Below are 20,521 nucleotides of genomic sequence, written 5' to 3'. Positions count from 1 at the left end.
AGAGAGTTGAGTGTGGGAACCATATGACCCCAGCTGCAGGGTTGGGGCACTAAGTGTGCCCTTGCAGGATTACTGTGTCTGAATCATCCTCGAGGTCTTAGACTAATGTTCCCTAACAGAGTAAGCTCCATTTGGCTGGCCATCTAGCCTTCAGTTCTGCTTCAAAACACAAAAATCCAAGTCACAAGGTCATAGGGGATGGGAGGTCACTCTTGGCCCAGAAGAATATGCTTCTCAGGCCCTCGGCAGTAATAATAACAGGAATAACAAGTGCAGTGTATTGAGTGCTCACTGTATACCTCATATTATCTCCTGGGATCTCAAAGATGCCATGTGAAATGGGTACTGTCCTTATCCTTATTTTACACAAGAAGACATCACAGAGCGATGAAGTGGCCAGGCCAAGTTCTAGTGGATTGGTAAAAGGAATTGCTGAATCATTTATTCATCTGTCACTGAAAACCTGCTCTGTGCCAGACTCTGAATGGGACACAAAGCAGACATGGTCACTGCCTCTACAAAGCTCAAGGTCAGGCATACTTTATGGGACAGAGCAGGTGTGCACATGTGCATGCATGAGCCCCGCAGTCCTGAGTGGGGAGGGCTTTGTTCTGAGCCACTGTGCCCTTGCTCTCTGACTAGAGAGGAACGGAGGCGGCCCCGCTTATCCTCCTTCAGACAGCCAGAGTTCTAAAACCTGAATACACTTGTATAATCATTTTAGATACCTGATGCTTGCACAAGGCTAGGCACATGGTGGATGCTTAAATTGTGGACGAATGAATGAATTTGGAGCCGCAGAAAATGAGTTTGGAAATGTGTGGTATCAAACACACTGTCCTTTGAAAATCACCCTCAACCTTGAACTCTCCAAGTAGCCAAAGTCTAGCAGCTTTAGTCTTTACCAAAGCCATAAAGGACCATAAAGATAAGTGTACCCCTGTGACCTGCATAGAACTGAGAACTTTCGAAAACAGTCTGATGTTGAGCAAAGAGCACAGGCTCTGTCGGGTCCAGCCACTTCTGGCTGTGTGACTTGGGCCACGTGGCATTCACCTCTTGTAGCCTGTTTTCTCATCTTCAAAGAGGTGACAATACTGCCTCCTGAAGTTTTGTGAGTGTTGGACAGGAAATGTAAGTAGAGTGTCTGACACATTACAGCCCTCATTAAGTATAGTTCCCTTGCTACTAATCTCATGCTTTTGTCCTAAGCAAAACCATGACTTGAACAAACATTAATGAATAAGCAAAGCAGGTTATACTTAAACCTGACAAGACAGAAGAGATTCGTAGAAATGAGCACTTTCTAGTCAATGACCGAAACCAGGAAAGCTTTTACCACAAGGTGTAAAATCTCTTTATAAATGGACCTCAGGAGTGCTCTTACGGCACAGGAGGTTAATGCTCTGGTGTTGTCACTGCTGTGGCTCGTGTCACTGCTGTGGTGCAGGTTCAGTCACTGGCCTGGGAACTTCCACGTGCCGTGGGCACGGCCAAAAGAAAAAAAAAATGGACTTCAATCTCAGAGATGACTGTGGATGAAAAATTAGCAACAGTCCATTTAAGAATGAAAACCAGACTTCTGTGTGTCCTCTTATAGTTATTTTTCATTCCAGGGGGAGGGGGAGAGGAAGCAGTAATTAGTAATAGAACATACATCTACTCATAATTTCTTCTTTATAACTTAGCTGCAGACTTAAAGCTGGAATTTTGTAACCACTGGGGGAGTGGGAGGGAAACTGGCTGTAAGAGCTTTATTGAGATATAATTTACATATCCTAAATTCATTTTTATAATGTCTACAGTTCAGTGGTTTTTACTATATTCACAGAATTGTGCAATCATCAGCACTAATTTTAGAACAGTTTCATCACCCGGAAAGAAACCTCATACCCATTAGCAGTCACTTCCCATTCTCTTTCCCCAGCCTTTGGCAACCACTAATACACTTTCTGTCCCCATGGGTTTGCCTATCTGGACATTTAATTTAATGTAAGTGGAAGCATACAATATATAGCTTTTGTGACCGGCTTCTTTCACTTAGCATAATGTTTTCAAGGGTCATCCATGTTGTACCAAGTATCAGTACTTCATTCATTTTTATGGTTGAATAATATACCACTATATGCATATACCACATTTTATTTAGCCATTTATCAGTTAATAGACATTTGGGTTGTTTCCACTGTTTGGCTATTATGAACAAAGCTACTATAAATGTTTATGTACAGGACACTGCATGGACACATGCTCTCATTTCTCTTGGGTATATATGAAGAATAGAATTGGTGAGTCATATGATAAATCTATGTTTAACATTTTGAGAAACGTTTCTCAAGTGGCTGCATCATTTTACAATCCCAACAGCAATGAATGAGGGTTTCATTTTTCCATATTCTGATCAACACTTGTTATTGTATGTCTTTTAGATTTGAACCATCCCAGCAGATGTTAAGAAGTATCTCACTGTAATTTTGATTTGCATTTCCCTAATGACTAATGATACTAAACATCTTTTGTGTTGAGTCTATAGATAAATTTGGGGCGTGTTGCCATCTTAACAATATTAAATTTTCTGCTTCACAAACAGAACATGAGATATCTTGCCATTTATTTAGGCCTTCTTTAATTTCTTTCAAAGATGCTTTACAGTTGTCAAATAATAAGTTGTATGTTTAAAAAAACTGTGAAGAATTTCCTTTAGTCTTTCTTATAAGGCAGCACTGCTAGCAAAAAATTCTGTGTGTGTGTGTGTGTGTGTATTGGGAGGAGATCTTTATTTAATTTTTGAAAGACACTTTTGCCAGATATAAGATTTTTGATATCTTTTTTCTTTCAGCACTTTGAATATGTTATCCCACTGCCTTTTGGCCTCCATTGTTTCTTAGGAGAAGTCAAATATAAATTTTATTGGGGTTCCCTTATATGAGACAAGTAATCTTTTTCTCACTGTTATCAGAAATTTCCCTTTGCCTTGTCCTTTAGCAGTTTTACTATGACGTGTCTGTGTGTGAAACTCTTTTTGTTTCTTCTACTTGGAGTTCAGTGAGCTGCTTAGCTGTGTAGAAAAAGGTTTTTCATCAAATTTGGGAAGTTTTCAGTGATTATTTCTTTCACTATTTTTTCTGCTCTGTTCTGTCCTCTCCTAGTGTTCCCATTAAGCATATGTTGGTCTGGTTAATAACATTCCCCATTTCTCTAAGACCATGTTCATTTTTCTTCATTCCTTTTTTCCTTTCTGTTTTTGGGATTATATACTCTCTGTAGCTCTATCTTCAAATTTGCTGATTCTTTCTTCTCTCTGTTCAAATCTACTATTAAGGCTATGTAGTGAATTTTAAAATTTCACTTACTATATGCATCAACTCCAGACCTTCTATTTAACTTTTAAATATAACTTTTTTTTTTTTTTTTATTTTTAGGGGCACACCTGTGGCATATGGAGGTTTCCAGGCTAGGGGTTGAATCGGAGCTGCAGCTGCTGGTCTATACCACAACCACAGCAACACCAGGTCCTTGACCCACTGAACAAGGCCAGGGATCAAACCTGCGTCCTCATGGATACTAGTTGGGTTCATTAGCCACTGAGCCATGACAGGAAGTCCTGATTTTTAATATAATTTTATTTTTATTTCTTAATTGGTATTCTGTATTTGATGAGATATTGTCATCATACCTTCTCTTGCTTTTTAAAGCGAGACTTTCTTTAGTTCTTTGGATATATTTATAATGACTGGTTTGCAGTATTTGTTAAATCTGACATGTAGGCATTTTCAGGTAATTTCTGTTTCCCCCCTGTGTATAAGTCATGTTTTCCTGTCTTGTATAAGACATGTTTGCATGTCTTGTAATTATTTTTGTTAAAAACTGGACATTTTAGGCACTATATTGTGGAAACTCTGAGCATTGAGTACCTCCTCACCCTAGGGGCATTCGTTTTTGTTTGCTTGTTAATTTGTTTAATGACTTGGCTGAATTCTTAGTGAAGTCTATTTCTCCTGTAGTGTGAAGCCTCTGATATTGCTCCTCAGAAGGCATAGCCTTGGGCATGTGCACAGTTACCCTAGGATAATGATGGTTTTAGAGGGGTTCTTTTTGACTGTCTCTTTCTCTATTTTTTTTTTTTTTCTTCTCTCTCTCTCTCTCTCTTTTTAGGGCTGCATCCATAGCATTCGGAGATTTCCAAGCTAGGGATCGAATCAGAGCTGTAGCTGCTGGCCTACACCACAGCCAAGCAACGTGGGAACAGAGCTGCGTCTGCAACCAATACCACAGCTCATGGCAATGCCAGATCCTTAACCTGCCGAGCAAGGCCAGGGATCAAATCTGTGACCTCATGGATGCTAGTCAGATTTGTTTCTGCTGAGCCACAATGGAAACTCCCCTTCCATGGTATATTATTTTTATTTATTTATTTATTTATTTAGTCTTTTTTGCTATTTCTTGGGCCACTCCCATGGCATATGGAGGTTCCCAGGCTAGGGGTCAAATCCGAGCTGTAGCCACCAGCCTACGCCAGAGCCACAACAACACGGGATCTGAGCCGTGTCTGCAACCTACACCACAGCTCACGGCAACACCGGATCATTAACCCACTGAGCAAGGGCAGGGACCGAACCCTCAACCTCATTGTTCCTAGTCGGATTCGTTAACCACTGCACCACGAAGGGAACTCTCCCTGGTATTTTAATTAAGCTGGCTGCTCTGCTGATATCACACCTAGCTGTTAGCCTCCACCAACTGCAGGCTGATTCCTTGATTGTTTTAAACAATACCTCAGAGCATAAATCACTTCATAGTCTAGTTCAATTAAATTCAATCCCCTTTGAAGAAGTAGTTTTGAGCCAGGTCTTTGAAGTTTGTTCTGACTTCAGGAGGGCTGCTGTGAGCTGTCTATTTTTCTGGTTCTCTCTGGTAAACTGGTTGCCCTATGGGTTAGCTTGTTGTTCTAAGGTAGCTTCCAGTCTGTTAATTGTTTATCACCACAATCTCCACTGTTTTAAAGAGCACTCTTAAGCTTCAACTTCTGCACATCCTGTTTCAAGTGAAGTTGTTTCCGCGGGGGACAGCTTCAGAACTCTGCTGTTATGACCTGGTTCTTCCCCTGGGGAAAAATCTCTGAGCCCTTACTCCAGAGCTGGGGGAAGGGAAAGTGGCCCTCAGAATGACACCCCTGCCTTATGAGCTGGATGCTGGCTGGAGGTGATGGTGTCCTTCTTTTCGGCTTGCTTCTCCTGGCTTGGGATCTCCATTCTACAACAAGCTGGGACAAGGGCAACCAGGGCCCCAACATTCTCAGCCTGTCGAAACTGGAATCAAGGTGCCACTATATCAATATGGGCTGAGTGGAGGATGGGATTCCTCCAGTCTCTTGGCTGCATTCACCAGAAATGAAGACTCTGCAACTCAGAGCTCAGGAGATGGAGAGGGGTTAAATCTTAAAATGTTCTCGGTATCTTTCTTTCTTTGTACTAGAGGTAAGGAAAAAGCACCCACAGGTGGAAAGGTCTCAGTGAAGAATTTTGTGGCCATCAGAGGCTGAGCCAAAGCAAAAGACCCAGTGACTTTAAGTGGAGTGGTGAGGAAGGGAAGGAATGGGCCTGAGGAAAGGAGAAGGGCCACTCGGGGACCTGGATCTCTGCCTTGTGTCCTGATAGTACATCCACCACAGCTCTACTGGGCTCCACTCTGGGAGTCAGGGCAAATGGGATGAGGGCTCTGCCAGCCACATGGCACCACGGGATAACTCTGAAAGATGCCACTGTGAACCTGCCCTGCAGTCCTGAAAACAGAGCAGGAGCCACCAGCCTTGGGCTGTCTGTGCCTTCTTTTGGCCTCTAGAGACGTACTTAAAACTATACCAAGGTTTCAGATTAGAAGGCAGGCCTGCATTAGCCTTGAATATAAATCAAATTTAGCCTGTCACAAAGAAGAAATTACAGTCCTTTCAGAGGCCTGAGGCACCTGCAGCTCCTCTTACCAGCCCCGCCAGACCCTTGTTTTTGTCAACACACCATCCTACCTCTTAGACCAAGTGTGAGGGTTCTGCTGCCCACCAGGAGAGATGGACAAAGTCTATTTGTCCAGAAACTTGGCAGGAGGTGCTGGTGAAGCAGCCTTTGGACAAAGGCACATTCTGAGATCCTGGTGGCCTTTATGACAGGAACACAACTTAGAGGCAAGAGGCAAACTGTTTGGCATGAAGCAGCAGATAAACAGGGAAGCAAATTCGGGTCAGAGCTAGAGAAAGGCCCAAGTCCCCTTTATTTTTCTCTTTCTAAACCACTGACTAAAAATAAAAGTCTGCTGGTGTGGGCTGAGGTGGATGTCACCATTTTATCCCCTTTGGAATCTGCCAGAGGGCAGGTCTGAGTTGTGAACCTGGTTAATATTCGGACTGTCCTGATAGCCAAGCTGCCAGTCTCACACCAGCCAGCAATATTCTAGAGCAGTCTGCAGGCCTCATGGAAAGATAAAAGTCAAGACGTGCTTCCTGCACAAACGCTTCATCTTTGGCAGAGCCCACACAGCCCCCAAAGGAGGTACATCTCTATGAGCTGCCATATGGAATCCCACGTAGTTGTCACTCAGAGGTCAGGTTCTGTCTGTCTCATCGTTCCCTCCTTCACTGCTCCTAGGGCCTCCCATAGCACCCTGTTGGCAGAGGATAAGGCCCCCATATTCTTATTTCATACCTTCGCACTGTGGGTGGAGAATCAGTGTGTCCTATTCTGTCCAAGTCCTGATCCCAAGTTGCAAGAAAAATAGCACAAGACTAGTGCTGCCAGAGGTCCAGGCCCTCTGTTGAATGTTTTATCATGGTTAAGGGCATAGCTACCAGTAGCTCCACCCTTGGATTCCTAGAGGGTGCAGCCAGCTGGAGGAGAAGATAGAAATTGATATGTGGGAGCAGCAGCCCTGCCTCAGGTCATTGCCTGACCTGACCTCTCAGATGACCGGCCACAGAAAGCTGCTCTTTACCAAAGAAGCCTTTCTCAGGGCCTCTGGAGCATGGGGTCTGGCCCAGAGGCAACTGCCTAGTTTTCCTAGCCCATGGATGCAAGGGGTCAAGTCTGTCTAATGATGTTCCAGGGGGAAAGAGGACACATCAGAGGAAAGGCAAGCCCATGGTAGACCCTTGCCAGGAGCCAGGCTCACTCCTACTGTTTGCCCAGCAGCCCTGCTCCTCAATCCCTGGAGAGCAGGGCATTTGCTGCCCTCCCCATTCCTTCAGCCTCAGGGCAGGAGGCTCTGCGTTTCCTCATACATAAGACCTTTGCTCTCTGGGGTCTGTGGTACTGAAGAGCTGTATGGAGCATCATGCCCTTGGAGAGCAGCCTTACCACTGCGGTAGGTCTCAGTGACAAGGGCTCCATCTGTCTTGGACGCTTGGGGTCCCTCCTTCCCCAACAGAAGCTTCACTCCTGCTCCTATTGCTACACTCCTTGCAGATAACTTAGCTAAAAGGTGACTGGCATTCTTGCCCCAGAGGCAAACATAGGCTCTTCCAGTCCAAATTCCAGAGACAGGAAGAACATCAGACTGGATTTTTACATTACTTAACCTTAAAGTGAAAAACAATTTGGTTCAAGCTGGAACAAGCAGAACAATGAAATAAATAAGAATAGTATTAGGTTATGATTCATGGAATAAAATAAATAGTACAAGTCTGTACTAATATGAAGCAATAATTGCATAAGTAAATATATGCAAATGAAGAAGAAACTCTTCTTTACAGAAGACTTCCAATTAATAAACTGGAAGGAATGCAGGAGACGGAAAACTGCCACTAGGCAAACACCCACAAAAACAGTTGTTTCAGTGGACATCTGGTAATGGATGGATAGCAATGGATAGAGTTTCAAGGAGAAACAGGATATCTATATAATCTCAAAGTATCTCCCCCAAGATATTTATTAATTATGAAGGGAAGAATAGTGAACTTTACAGTAGAGAAATTCAGCAGACACTAACTTAGCCACGTGAGCAAGGTCAGCATCATCAGTAACCAACCAAATCAACATCATGTACCTCAGGGCATCATGTAGGATGCCCAGAGGATGTATCGCTTCTATGGTATTCTTACCAAAAAGCACACAGACTCAATCTTATCACGAGAGAAATCACACAAACACAAATTGAGGAATGGTCATCACAGTAACTGAGAGACTCATAAAAAGTGTCAAGGTCATGAAAGCCTGGGGAACTATCACAGGTTGGAGGGGATGAAGGAGACATGACAACGAAATACAACATGGGGTTCTGGATTGGATCCTAAAACAGAAAAAGTACAGTAGTGGGAAAACTGGTGAAATTCGAACATGGTCTTTAGTTTAGTTAATAACATTGTAACTAACATTTAATTTCCCACTTTTGAGAAGTGAATTATGGTTATATAAATTGTGGAGATAGGAGGAAGCTCAATAGAGGGTATATATGAAATTTTTTTTTTTTTAAATCTTTTTGCTATTTCTTGGGCCACTCCCGCGGCATATGGAGTTTCCCAGGCTAGGGGTCTAATCGGAGCTGTAGCCACTGGCCTACGCCAGAGCCACAGCAAGGCGGGATCCAAGCCGCGTCTGCAACCTACACCACAGCTCACGGCAACGCCGGATCCTTAACCCACTGAGCGAGGCCAGGGACCGAACCCGCAACCTCATGGTTCCTAATCAGATTAGTTAACCACTGCGCCACGACGGGAACTCCAGAGGGTATATATGAATTCTTTGTGCTCTTTTAATAATTTTTTTCTAGGTGAAAACTATTTCAAAATAAAGCTGTTTTTTAAAAGTAATTCTTAGCTCTGCACAGGATGAATAAATTTGACTTCACAAACAGCCTTTAAGAACATAGACACCTATACACATAGGCAGATGCCTCCCCCCTGTCAAAGGTCCCAACTCAAACATGAGGTCCCAGGCTCCTGGCATGCTCTGAAAGGCATTTCCACAGCAGAACATGCCATCCTTGAGTTCCTGGCTGGTGTCTTCCCAGGTAGGCTTCTCTGTCCCAGAGGGTATGCCCATCAGGAGATCCCATACCGAGGGATAAGCAGAGACACTCTGAAGATAGTCCCACCACCTGTATGGTGCCAGAAGAATGCAGAGAACTTGCTCAGGGCCTTTGTGCTTGCTTTTTGGGGGGAGCTGAGGCCATTTCTCCCCCTGGCACAGTGGATTCAGCCCTGTGCCCTATTCTCTGAGCCTTAGAAGTACACTCTAGGGAGAGGGGCTCTGCCACCAGCAAGTCTCATCATCCATTACACTGGCTGAAACCTACACCTGAGCTCGCGCCATGCTTATAGTGCCCAGCCAGAGGTGACAAGGTCCTGCCCTTACCACTCCTCACCCAGCCACCTGTGATGCCCATTTGCTGGTGCTATGGGATGTAACATGGTGCGTGATCTCAGTGAATCCTCGCTACAAGTTGGGTAAGCTGGATATTCTTATGATTTTCATTTTTAACAACTGTAATAAAACTCACATAACATAAAATGTACCACCTTAACAATTTTTTTTTTTAAGGGCCGCACTTGTGGCACATGGAGGTTCCCAGGCTAGGGGTCGAATTGGAGCTACAGCTGCCAGCCTGCACCACAGCCACAGCAATGCAGAATCCATGGCTGTGATCTACACAGCAGCTCAAGGCAATGCCGGATCCTCAACCCACAGAGCAAGCCTAGGGATAGAACCCGCAACCTCATGGTTACTAGTTGGATTCGTTTCTGCTACACTACAACGGGAACTCTACCACTTTAACAATTTTTAAGCGTGAAGTTCAGTAGAGTTAAATATATTCACTTTATTGTGCAACTAAACTCCAGAATTCTTGTCATCTTACAAAATGGAACTGTATATTCTATTAAACTATTCCCCATCCCTTTCCCCCTAGCCCCTGGCAACTACCATTCTACTTCTCTTTCTGTGAGTTTGACTACTCTTCATATCTCATATAAATGAAATCATACCATTTTTGTCTTTTTGTGACAGGCTGATATCACTTGGCACTGTCCTCAAGTTTCGTCTGTGTTTAGCATGTGTCATAATGTCCTTCCTTTTTAAGGCTGATTACTATTTCACTGTATGTAGCTACCACATTTTATTTATCCACTCATCCGCTGCTAGACATGTGGGTTGCTTTTCCTTTTTGGCTACTGTGAATAATGCTGCCATAAAGATGGGTGTATAAATATTTCCGGACCCTGCTTTCAATTCTTTTGGGTATATACTTGGAAGCGATAATGCTGGACCATACGGAATTTCTATTTTACAATTTCTGAGATTGCCATACTGTTTTCCATAGTAGCTATACCATTTTACATTTCCACCAACACTGCACAAGTGTTCCAACTTCTCCACATTCTTGTTTGTTATTTTTCCATTTTTTTTTTTTTTAAAGCAGCCAATCTAATGGGTGTGAGGTGGTATCTCATTGCGGTTTTGATTTACATTCCATAATGATGAGTGATGCTGAGCATCTTCTCATTTGCTTGTATTCTCTTTGATAAACAAGGAAGCTGAGGCTTTGAGCAGTGATGTAACCTGCTCTAGTCAGCCAATGCTTAGGGGTGGGGTCAGAACTGCCCCACCCCTCTGACTCCAGAACACCTCCTTGTGCCACCACTTCTCTGAGGTGATCACCCACCCTACTCACTTTCATACTTCTCTCCTTCCTCCCAAACATCACTGCCCCTTTGCCTTTTATTTTGCTCCCAACACCCAAAAATGAAACAAGGAAGGGAAAGGCCGCTGAAAACCACATATGTGTGAGTGTGTGATGATGTGCACGCCCAGAGGTGTCCGCAGGCCCCTGTGAGCAGGGCATAACAGGAGAGCTATGGATCTGTAAGCTAGGAGCTGCTCACCCCTCACACCCTGAGGTGAATAAAACCAGTAAGGAAGGGGAAAGAGACTGGCCAATGCTGCTGTCAAGGAGCGCTGCAGCCAGTAGGGCCAGCTCCAATTCAGATGCTGAGGACACTTCCGGGAACTGAGGTAGGCTGAGCTGGCACATCGTTTTAGACATCCCAGGACAAGGCTGTGGGCAGAGGGTGGGCAAGCATGATGATCAAAGCCATAGAAGCAGGCCACCTCAGGGCCCATGGTAGGCATGGTGCCAATGCTGGGGGGATCTAGAGGTGCACTGGCTCCTGAAACTTAGAAATCCTGCCACCAAACCACCTAGGATGTTAAGGGGCTAAAAGCATAAGCTGGAACTCCTGACCACCACTGGGCCCTATGCTCTTAGAGTCTCTGTGAATCACTCTTCATGAGTGCCCTGGGGCTAGGGTTGTGCCTCTTCTAGTTCCCTGTACTCCCCCAGTATCAAGAGGCCTTCTGCTCCTTTTCAGAGACACTGGAGCCTCAGGATAGGACCCAAGCCTCACCATAGCTGTATGACAGAGCAGGAGGCCCCCAGATGCTTTCAGAGGTTTACAGCCAGGGAACACACCAGATCTGCCCATGCTCTGCCCAGCAGCAAGGCTCTTGTGTCTGCCCATGGGCTCAGCAGCCTCCCCCACATCCCTTCTTATGTTTGTGGCAGGAACTTGATTCAGACTGTACATCTGGGGAGCCTAGGCCTGGCAGTATCTAGGTTCTTGGGAAACAACTTGGTCTTTGGTGAAACTGCCAAAGGAAAAGGCAGTTGACAGCTGCCTCCTTTCTCCTTCCCCTCTGTACTAGACAAACTGATCAGGAATGAGTCTGAGTCCTACTATCCGGGGTTTCACACCTGTTTTAGAAGTATAACCCAGGTGACTGTTAGCCAGGTTTAATGAGGAGTTGGAGACGCTGACCCAGGAACTGCTAAGGTGTCTGCAGGGGGTTGGATGCAGATGAAGGGTCGCTCGCACACCCACCTCGGTCACGATGGTGGACAAATAGACGTCCTGGCTGAACTCCCAGCCATCCAGGCAGTCCTCCTGCTCCAGCTGCTCCAGGTCCACGTCGCGCCCCGGCTCCAGCCCGAGCGCCGACAAGTTGACAATCGTCTCGAGCCGGTAGCGACGGCAGCTGTGAGGCACCTCGCGGCCGTCCTGCAGCCGCAGCGGGAGACTGTGGTTGCGCCACGCGCTGCTCAGGTTCGCGGTGTCTGGCACTCGGCAGTGGTGCTCCGGGGTCCCCGCCAGGAACACGACTGACATCCCGTTGAAGCCGTTGGGGATGATGCTGGCGCTGAGCAAGAAGAAGATGAGGCGCTGGAAGGGCCCCCACTTGCCCAGGAAGGCGGTCACCTCGTCGTAGTCCCGCATGCTCTTTCTGCCGCTGCTCTGCAGGTGGCAATAAGGGGTAATAAAGAGCGTTGCTCGGACAGTGTTGCGCGGTCGGTCGAGGGCGTTCCCCGAGGGCGTCAGAATGTTCTCGCGGGCCAGGCACGCTGAGGGAAAGTGGGGCGCGGGGCCGGGACAGATCCCGGGAAACGGGCTGCCGGCGTTAGAAGACTCCCTGGAGCTGGACGCAAAGCTGAAGCCTTGCAGAAACTCAGGACCACACCCCCACCCCGGCCGGGGCGGGGCAGGGCGGGGCGGCGGGGCGGGATGGGGTGGGGCTTTGGGTGGCCACGCCCATGCTCCAACCCCCGCCCCCGGCGACCCCGCGGTACATCCCACTGAGGGTGGAAGGTCAGCCCCGCCGCCAGCTATCGGAGAGGGGGTCCGGCTCCTGAACCCCCAGCGCCGCTTGTGCACCCTCAATGCTGAGCGCGCCGCCTTCGGCCGCCAGGTTGGGTCTTACAGGGGAGAGCAGGCGAGGGCCAAGAGCCGAGGCCGGAGAGCAAGGTCTTTGAGAGGAACGGCCTCGGCCTTCTCTGTCGGCTTTGCGTGAGGCCTCGGCCGGGGGTAGGAGGTCTTCAACCCGGAGTCTGAGGTCAGTGGGCCTCGGGCGGGGTGCAGACGGGCGAGTCCGTGGGATCCGGGCTCCCGGGAAAGTTCTGCGGGCGCAAGGGTGACAGGAGCACGCCCCCTCCTTTGACCCACCGCCGCGCAAGTGGCCGGCACCAGAGGACCCACGAGGAGCTGTTCCCACCCCCACCCCCATCCTAGGTCTGGAGATTCAGTCACCTGCTGGCGGCGCCTGAAGAAGAGTCCCGAGGACAGCCAGGAGCCTCACCTTGGAAAGGGGGAACAGGCTCAGAGCCCAGAAGGGATGAACCAGGTCACACTGCGTCAGTGATAAGCTGTGACCAAGAGGAGCTGGGCGCAGGGACGACCAGGTTGCCCCAGAATCCTGTTGAGGCCTCTGGAGAAGATTCTACAGGGAGCTTGGCCCCTTGTGAGAGCACGGTAATGGAGGCCCATCTGTTACCACTCCTGGGCTCTGATTTTGATCCCGTAGGGTTTTTCATTGGGGCTGGCTGCTAGAGTCTTTTTGGACTGGATGGCCTCTGGTTTGCCAAAGGGAACACCCCCAGTCCAGGAGCAGAGGGAGGGAGGAAGGAAAGAGGAGAAGGTTCACTTTGCTGCCCAACTCTGGCAGGGCAACCAGAACAGGGACCAGCCTGCTAGTGTCCAGGCCTAAGGCCCCTCTGCTTTTGGGTGAATTAGCCTGGGCCTGCACTGGGAATCCTGGGGTTCCTGAGGCAGAAGGAATTGATGGACTGAAGGGCCTACCTCTTTGGAGATTTTGCACAAGTGTTTGCTTCTCCCGGCCCTGGTTAAGAGGCAGGAGACTTTTTCTGCCTCATTTTTTGTAGTCTCCAGTTTTAGGCTGGCTTCCCACCCCCTTGGAACTCAGTTTCTTTACATATAATAAGACCATATGCCCAGATGTGCCAGGACAGCTCTGATATGCCTATTAGTGCGGTGGAATTATTAATAGTGCTTCCCTTTACTTTCAGAAGTATCCTTCTTTGAACAGTGTTTCATGTCATTGTCTTACTTAGCTTGGATTTCTTCCTTCCCCCTTTCCCCCAGTAAAAAATCAAAGCCTGAGATAAGAATTTTTATGGAGATCATTTAATTTTGAGTGAGCCCAAGGAAAGGAGTGAAGTACTAGGGAGAGTGAACAGGGGAGGAGGTAAGGCCAACACAAGGCTGTAATTAAGGTGGTCATTGGTAGTTTCCAGGGTCAGTGACACTGCTGTGCTAAGACGTTGGAGTCTGAGGCCAAAGGAGAAAATTAGTAATACCTAATGGTATCTTTACTTCAAATTTTGATATTCTGTTCATCATGGATTTTTATATTGGTTTTGATTTTTTAAGTCCTATGTTAAAATATTATTGATCTTGGTGATTGAATTTCTTAGCACCTCCTTAAATTTTGCACCTGAGGCAAGTACCTCACTCATTTCACTTGCCTCAGCTTTTTCCCAGCCTTAATTAACCGAGCGTAATTGGGTGTAATTGGGATTTGATCTTGCTGGGACCTTCTGAGGAGCCGTATAGAATGAAGAGGCATTTGTTTACTAGTTCTGGCTTCATTGGTCAACTCTGTTGCACTTCCAGGCTGCATGTATGTGAGAGCCAACAGGTACCACTCTAAACTAAACCATTTGTCTTAGTCCATGAATATATGTAAATCCATACCTTGAACGTTTTTGCCTGCCAAACAAAATGAATGCCCCAGTGGCTGGAACATTGGAGGATGTCCCTTCACCATTGTCCTTTTGTGCCACTCCTAAATGGGGTTATGCTGCAATAAGTAATCCAGTTTTTGGCTGATATCATCTGTGGCATGGTGCTGAGTATTTTTTTCCCTCTATCAGTTGGTTATAGAGAACCAACCCCATAGGACCACAGGTGTGAGTTTGTATTGGTATAGTGAAGGTAGGTGTCATGGAGTCTGAGCCACCTGTTCTTGAACTTACATGAATTGTGTGGACCTGCTCAGTCCCGATCCTGACTCCGCCAATTCTGTTATATGATGGATTGCTGATGTGCCTGCTTAATCTTATGACTTGATAGAATTTAGCAATATGTAGCTCTTACTGGACATTTCTAGTTGCGTAGACCCTTGATGTCCCATTGCCAGGCACTCAGTTTTTACTGCAGTCAAATATCTGCTTTTCTTTCTTTCTTTTGCTAAAAAAATTTATTAGCATGTAGTTGACTTAGAAAGTTGTGTTAATTTCAGGCATACAGCAAAGTAAGTCAGTTATACATATGCATATATTCATTCCTTTTCAGATTCTTTTCCCATATAAATTTTTATATAATATTGAGTACACTTCCCTGTGCTACACAGTAAGTTCTTGTAACTCTTCAGTTTTATTTTATTTATTTATTTATTTATTTTTAGGGCTGCACTCCCAGAGTAGCCCTCCTTTTTTTTTTTTTTTTTTTTTTGCCTTTTTGTCATTTTAGGGTCGCACACACGGCATATGGAGGTTCCCAGGCTAGGGGTCCAATCGGAGCTGTAGCCGCCAGCCTACACCACAGTCACAGCAACGCAGGATCCGAGCCACGCCTGCAACCTACACCACAGCTCATGGCAACACTGGATCCTTAACCCACTAAGCAAGGCCAGGGATCGAACCTGCAACCTCATGGTTGGATTGGTTAACCACTGAGCCACAATAGGAGCTCCTTCAGTTTTATGTATAGCGGTGTGTATATGTCAGTCCCAACCCCCTAATTTATCCTTCCTCACCCTGTGTTTCCCCTTTGGTAACCATAAGTTTGGATTCAAAAATTTTGAGTCTGTTTCTGTTTTGTAAGTTCTTTTGTGTCATTCTTTATTAGATTCCACATATTAGTGATCTTGTGATATTTGTCTTTCTCTGTCTGACTTCACTAAATATGATAATTTCTAGGTCCATCCATATTGCTGCAAATGGCATTATTTCATTCTTTTTGATGGCTGAGTAATATTTCATTTTATGTATGTACCACATCTTCTCTATCCAAAACTCTGTTGATGGACATTTAGGTTGCTTCTATGTCTTGGCTATTGTAAATAGTGTTGTGTTGAACATTAAGATACATGTATCTTTTCCAATTACGGTGTTCTCCAGATATATGCCCAGGAGTGGAATTGCTGGATTATATGGTAATTCTATATTTAATTTTTTAAGGAACCCCCATAATGTACTCCATAGTGGTTACCTCAGCTTACATTCCCACCAACAGTGTAGGAGGGTTCCCATTTCTCCCCACCCTCTCCAGCATTTATTGTTTATAGACTTTTTGAGGGTGGCCATTCTGATTGGTATGAGGTAATACTTCATTGTAGTTTTAATTTGCATTTCTCTAATAATTAACAATGTTAACCATCTTTTTGTGTGCTTTTTGGCCATCTGTGTATCTTTAGAGAAATGTTTGTTTGGATCCGCTGACCATTTTTTGATTTTTTTTTAATATAAAGTCACATGTAGTGTTTGTATACTTTGGAGATTAATCCCTTGTTGATTACTTGCAAAGTAATCATTTACAAAGATTTTTTTCCCATGCTGTGGGTTGTCTTTTTGTTTTGCTTAGGGATCAAAAAAGATATTGCTGCAATTTATGTCAAAGAGTGTTCTATGTCTTCCTCTAAGGGTTCTATAGTATCCCGTCTTATGTTTAGGTCTTTAATACATTTTGAGTTTATTTTTGTGTTATCGTGTTAGTGTTCTAATTTCATTATTGCACATGTAGCAGTCCAGCTTTCCTAGCACTACTAATTGAAGAGGCTGTCTTTTCTCCATTGTACATTTTTGCCTCCTTTGTCATAGATTAATTGACCATAGGAGGGTGGATTTATTTCTGGGCTTTCTATCTTATTCCATTGATCTATATGTCTATTTTTGTGCCAGTACCATACTGATTTTTAGTACCATGCTGTTTTGATTACTGTAACTTTTTAGTATAATCTTAAGTCAGGGAGAGTGATTCCTCCAGCTCTGTTCATCTTCTCAAGATTGCTTTGGCTATGCAGGGTCTTTTGAATTTCTGTACAAATTTTAAAATGTTTTGTCCTAGTTCTCTGAAAAATTCCACTGGTAATTTAATAAGGATTTCGTTGAATTTGTTGATTGCCTTGGGTAATATAGTCCTTTTAACCATATTGATTAACATATTGTATTGATTCTTCCAGTCCAAGAACATGGCATAATTTTTCCATTTGATTGTGTCATTGTCAGTTTCCTTCATCACTGTCTTATAGTTTTAAGAGTATAGGTCTTTTGCCTCTTTAGGTAGATTAATTCCTAGTTATTTTATTTTCTTTGATGTGATGGTAAATGGAGTTGTTTCCTTAATTTCTTCTTCTGACCCTTCATTGTTAGTGTATAGGAATGCAAGAGATTTCTGTGTATTGGTTTTGTATCTTGCGACTTTACCAAATTCATTGATGAGCTCTAGTCATTTTCTTGTAGCATCTTTAGGGGTTTGTATGTATAAGATCATGTCATCTGCAAACAGTCTTCCAATTTGGATTTATTTTATTTCTTTTTCTTCTCTGATTGCTGTAGCTAGGACTTCCAAAGCTATGTTGAATAAAAGTGGTGGCAGTGGACATCCTTCTCTTGCTCCTAATCTTAGTGGAAATGCTTTTGGCTTTTCACCATTGAGAATCATGTTAACTGTGGGTTTGTCACATATGGCCTTTATTTTGTTTAGGTAAGTTCCCTCTATGCCTACTTTCTGGAGGGTTTTTTTTTTTTTTTTTTTTTTTTTTTTTTTTTTTAATGGGTGTTGGATTTTGTCAAAAGCTTTTTCTACGTCTCTTGAGATGATTATATGTCTTTTATTCCTCAGTTTGGCGATGTGGTGTATAACAAGGACTGAGGTGCATATATTGAAAATTCCTTGGGCCCCTGGGATAAATCCCACTTGATCATGGTGCATAATCCTTTGAATGTATTGTTGTATTCTGTTTGCTAGTATTTTGCTAGTAATTGTTTGAGGATTTTTGCATCTTTGTTCATCAGTGATATTGGCCTCAAATAGCTGCTTTTCAAAAGGCAAATAGTTCTCTGCTGCACAAGGCATGACCTTGCTCTGGAACCCTGGAGATCTCACTGGAACTCTTTTATTAGGTCTTATCAGAGACTCTACCCAGCCTTCTTATCACCATGAACATCTCTAGCACCACCTATTCTCTTGCGTCATATGGACCAAATGGCAGAGAACCTTGTACTACAGTTGGACACACTGTAGAGCTCTCTTTTGCTCTGGGCTTCACTCAAAAGTGGGAGCCTTCCAAGGCACCCATTAAATGGGTTAGAGTAGTATTCTCACCAAGCACCATGTCTTTTTATTAGTGGTAGAGGGTCCAGAGTAAAACAGTGTGCTTTTACCTTACAGAGGGTGGCCTGGCTTGCTTCTGAGTGCTGGATCCCTAATAACTTCACCCATTGGCTTCAGAATGAATTGTAGTGAGAAGTGGATAAGGGTGTAGATGAAATATGATTGGTCATAATAGTGGTCCTAGGGGTTCATTTTACTCGTGTGTCTGCTTTTATATGTATTTACTCATTCTAGAACAAAAAGTTAAAAAACCCAAAACTTCACCAGCCTGGAAGATCCTTAATCATACTCTTTGTTGCCCATTTTCTGGCAAAGATGTGTCTTACCAGGACATCTGCTTACTATGTTATGACTTATTAGCATCATGTCCTCAATACAGTGGACCATCATGATATTATAGTGGACTATTAAGACAATCAAAATCACTAAATCCTGTATTGTGATAGAGAGCAAGAGAATGAATATAACTCAGGGGCAAGACTGTGAATATGTACTGCTATTCATCCCACAGAAAAGCAAACAACTTTTGATCCTCCTTTCTGAAGGAGATTAAGAAGAAAATCTTTTGGTTTTTTTTTTTTTTTTTTTTTTTGTCTTTTTGCTATTTCTTGGGCCTCTCCTGCGGCATATGGAGGTTCCCAGGCTAGGGGTTGAATTGGAGCTGTAGCCACCGGCCTACGCCAGGGCCACAGCAACGCGGGATCCGAGCTGAGTCTGCAACCTACACCATAGCTCATGGCAACGCTGGATCGTTAACCCACTGAGCAAGGGCAGGGACCGAACCTGCAACCTCATGGTTCCTAGTCGGATTCGTTAACCACTGCGCCACGACGGGAACTCCGGAAGAAAATCTTTGATGTTCGCATTAACTGCTGCCATTCCTCCCAGGATGTGTTTTTACTCCTGATGTGATTAACTGGTCAGAAATGTGGGTGTGTTAAAGGCTTCTGTTTGGTTCTTTGTAACATAATTGCTCTTATTTAACAGGACAGGGAATAAATGTTAGAATCTTGCCAGTTGCTAAGTGTTTCTATCCCGGTTATGCACTTAGGGACCAGGGAACTACCCAAGATCCACTGTGGATCTTTAGACCCATCAGACTTGCTTGAAGGGGAACTCCATTTACCAGCTGGCTTTCATGAACCCCCAATATAACTGGGGGACCGTAATGGTGTTACCCATCCCTTGGTATCATTGCCAGCTTTTACTCTGTATCCAACAGGCCTTCAAGGATTTGGGTCTTTCCCTGTCTCAGGCCAGAGTTGTTCAGGTAAATGACCATGGCTATGGACTGAATTGTGTGCCCCCCATTCATATGTTAATGCCCTAACCCCTAATATGGAGGTATGGTTGGAGATGGGGCCTTTGGGAAATAATTAGGTTTAGATAAGATCATGAGGGTGGGGTTTTCACGCTGGGATTAGTGCCCCTATAAGAAGGGACACCAGAGAACTGTCTACACGCCAGGAAGAAGACTCTCATCAAGAACTGAATCGGCCAGCACTAGATCCTGGACTTTCCAGCCTCTAAAATTGTGAGAAATAAATTTCTATCATTTAAGCCTCCCAGTTCTATGGTATTTTGTTATAGCAGCCTGAGCAGTCTGAAATAGCCACAGATTATTGGTGCAGAAAGATTGGGGAAATAATTATCATATATACCTTTGGCATTTTGGGGAGGGTTCTTTTTTAAAGAGATTTAGCCTCCTTTTCAATCAGTAGGCTCTAAGCTTATGATCTGGCCTGGATCTGAGAAATTTATGAAGAAATGCTGTATTTCATTGTGGCAGTTGTCATCAGCCTTCTGATCACTAGCTCTTGATTGTGAGGATGTGGTTGTTATAGAGGTTAATTAATACCCAGTCATCTGCCTGTTTATTTAACTCCTGGTAAAATCATGGTCTATTAGCCATCACCACAGATCGCATGGGTTGAAGCACTCTGGTTGCCCCTTTGGCCTGTAGTTACATTCACCCTGCCTCTGTTGGTTAAGTGTCACCATCCAGCCTCTGCTCTTCTAGAATCCTACCATCCCCACTGACACCTGTGCATTGTGTTTTGCGTTAGTGAAGGGAGTGTCTGCCGAACTTGGTTTGGGAATGTAATCTGGTGATGGGTTCTCTGGTGTTGCCTGATAATACAGTATAACATTCTCACTCCCCTGAGCCTTCAGACCCCTTTGATACTGTCAAGAAAGTTCTGCCATTTCTGCCTCATTTCCAAAGGCCATAATTGTATCCAGGTTTCAAAGAACCATATCAGAAGCATATGAAGATTTTTTTTTTTTTTTTTTTTTTTTTAGGGCTGCATCCACGGCATATGGAGGTTCCCAGGCTAGGTTCCCAGGCTAGAGCTA

The 20,521-nt window shown here is 44.6% G+C and overlaps 2 protein-coding genes across 9 annotated transcripts in view; one reads left to right on the top strand and one right to left on the bottom strand.

The window, feature by feature from the left end:
• The window catches only part of SLC22A4 (solute carrier family 22 member 4), a 46,205-nt gene extending 33,721 nt beyond the window's left edge, over window positions 1-12,484 (bottom strand). For 2 of the 5 annotated variants that reach the window (XR_014835551.1, XM_005661640.4), the window contains exon 1: window positions 11,861-12,484. Coding sequence is in view for 2 of the 5 variants with exons in the window: in XM_005661640.4 (XP_005661697.2) it covers window positions 11,861-12,253 (393 nt within the window). In the remaining 3 variants the exon portion in view is untranslated. 5 annotated transcript variants of the gene reach the window in all.
• Window positions 12,485-12,611: 127 nt separating this feature from the next.
• The window catches only part of P4HA2 (prolyl 4-hydroxylase subunit alpha 2), a 91,734-nt gene continuing 83,824 nt past the window's right edge, over window positions 12,612-20,521 (top strand). For 2 of the 4 annotated variants that reach the window (XM_085014543.1, XM_085014545.1), the window contains exons 1-2: window positions 12,612-12,722; window positions 13,043-13,282. The gene's annotated coding sequence lies outside the window, so the exon portion shown is untranslated. Of the gene's footprint in view, window positions 12,867-13,042; window positions 13,283-20,521 lie in introns of all 4 variants that reach the window. The other 2 variants (XM_085014542.1, XM_085014544.1) reach the window with 1 other exon arrangement.

This window comes from Sus scrofa, chromosome 2, assembly GCF_054392235.1.
Source record: "Sus scrofa isolate SSC_HxYL_T2T_F1_AM1 chromosome 2, Sscrofa_HxYL_maternal_Yorkshire_Landrace_v2.0, whole genome shotgun sequence".
In the NCBI taxonomy this organism is placed as follows: Eukaryota; Metazoa; Chordata; class Mammalia; order Artiodactyla; family Suidae; genus Sus; species Sus scrofa.
This window is presented reverse-complemented; position numbering and strand designations above follow the sequence as displayed.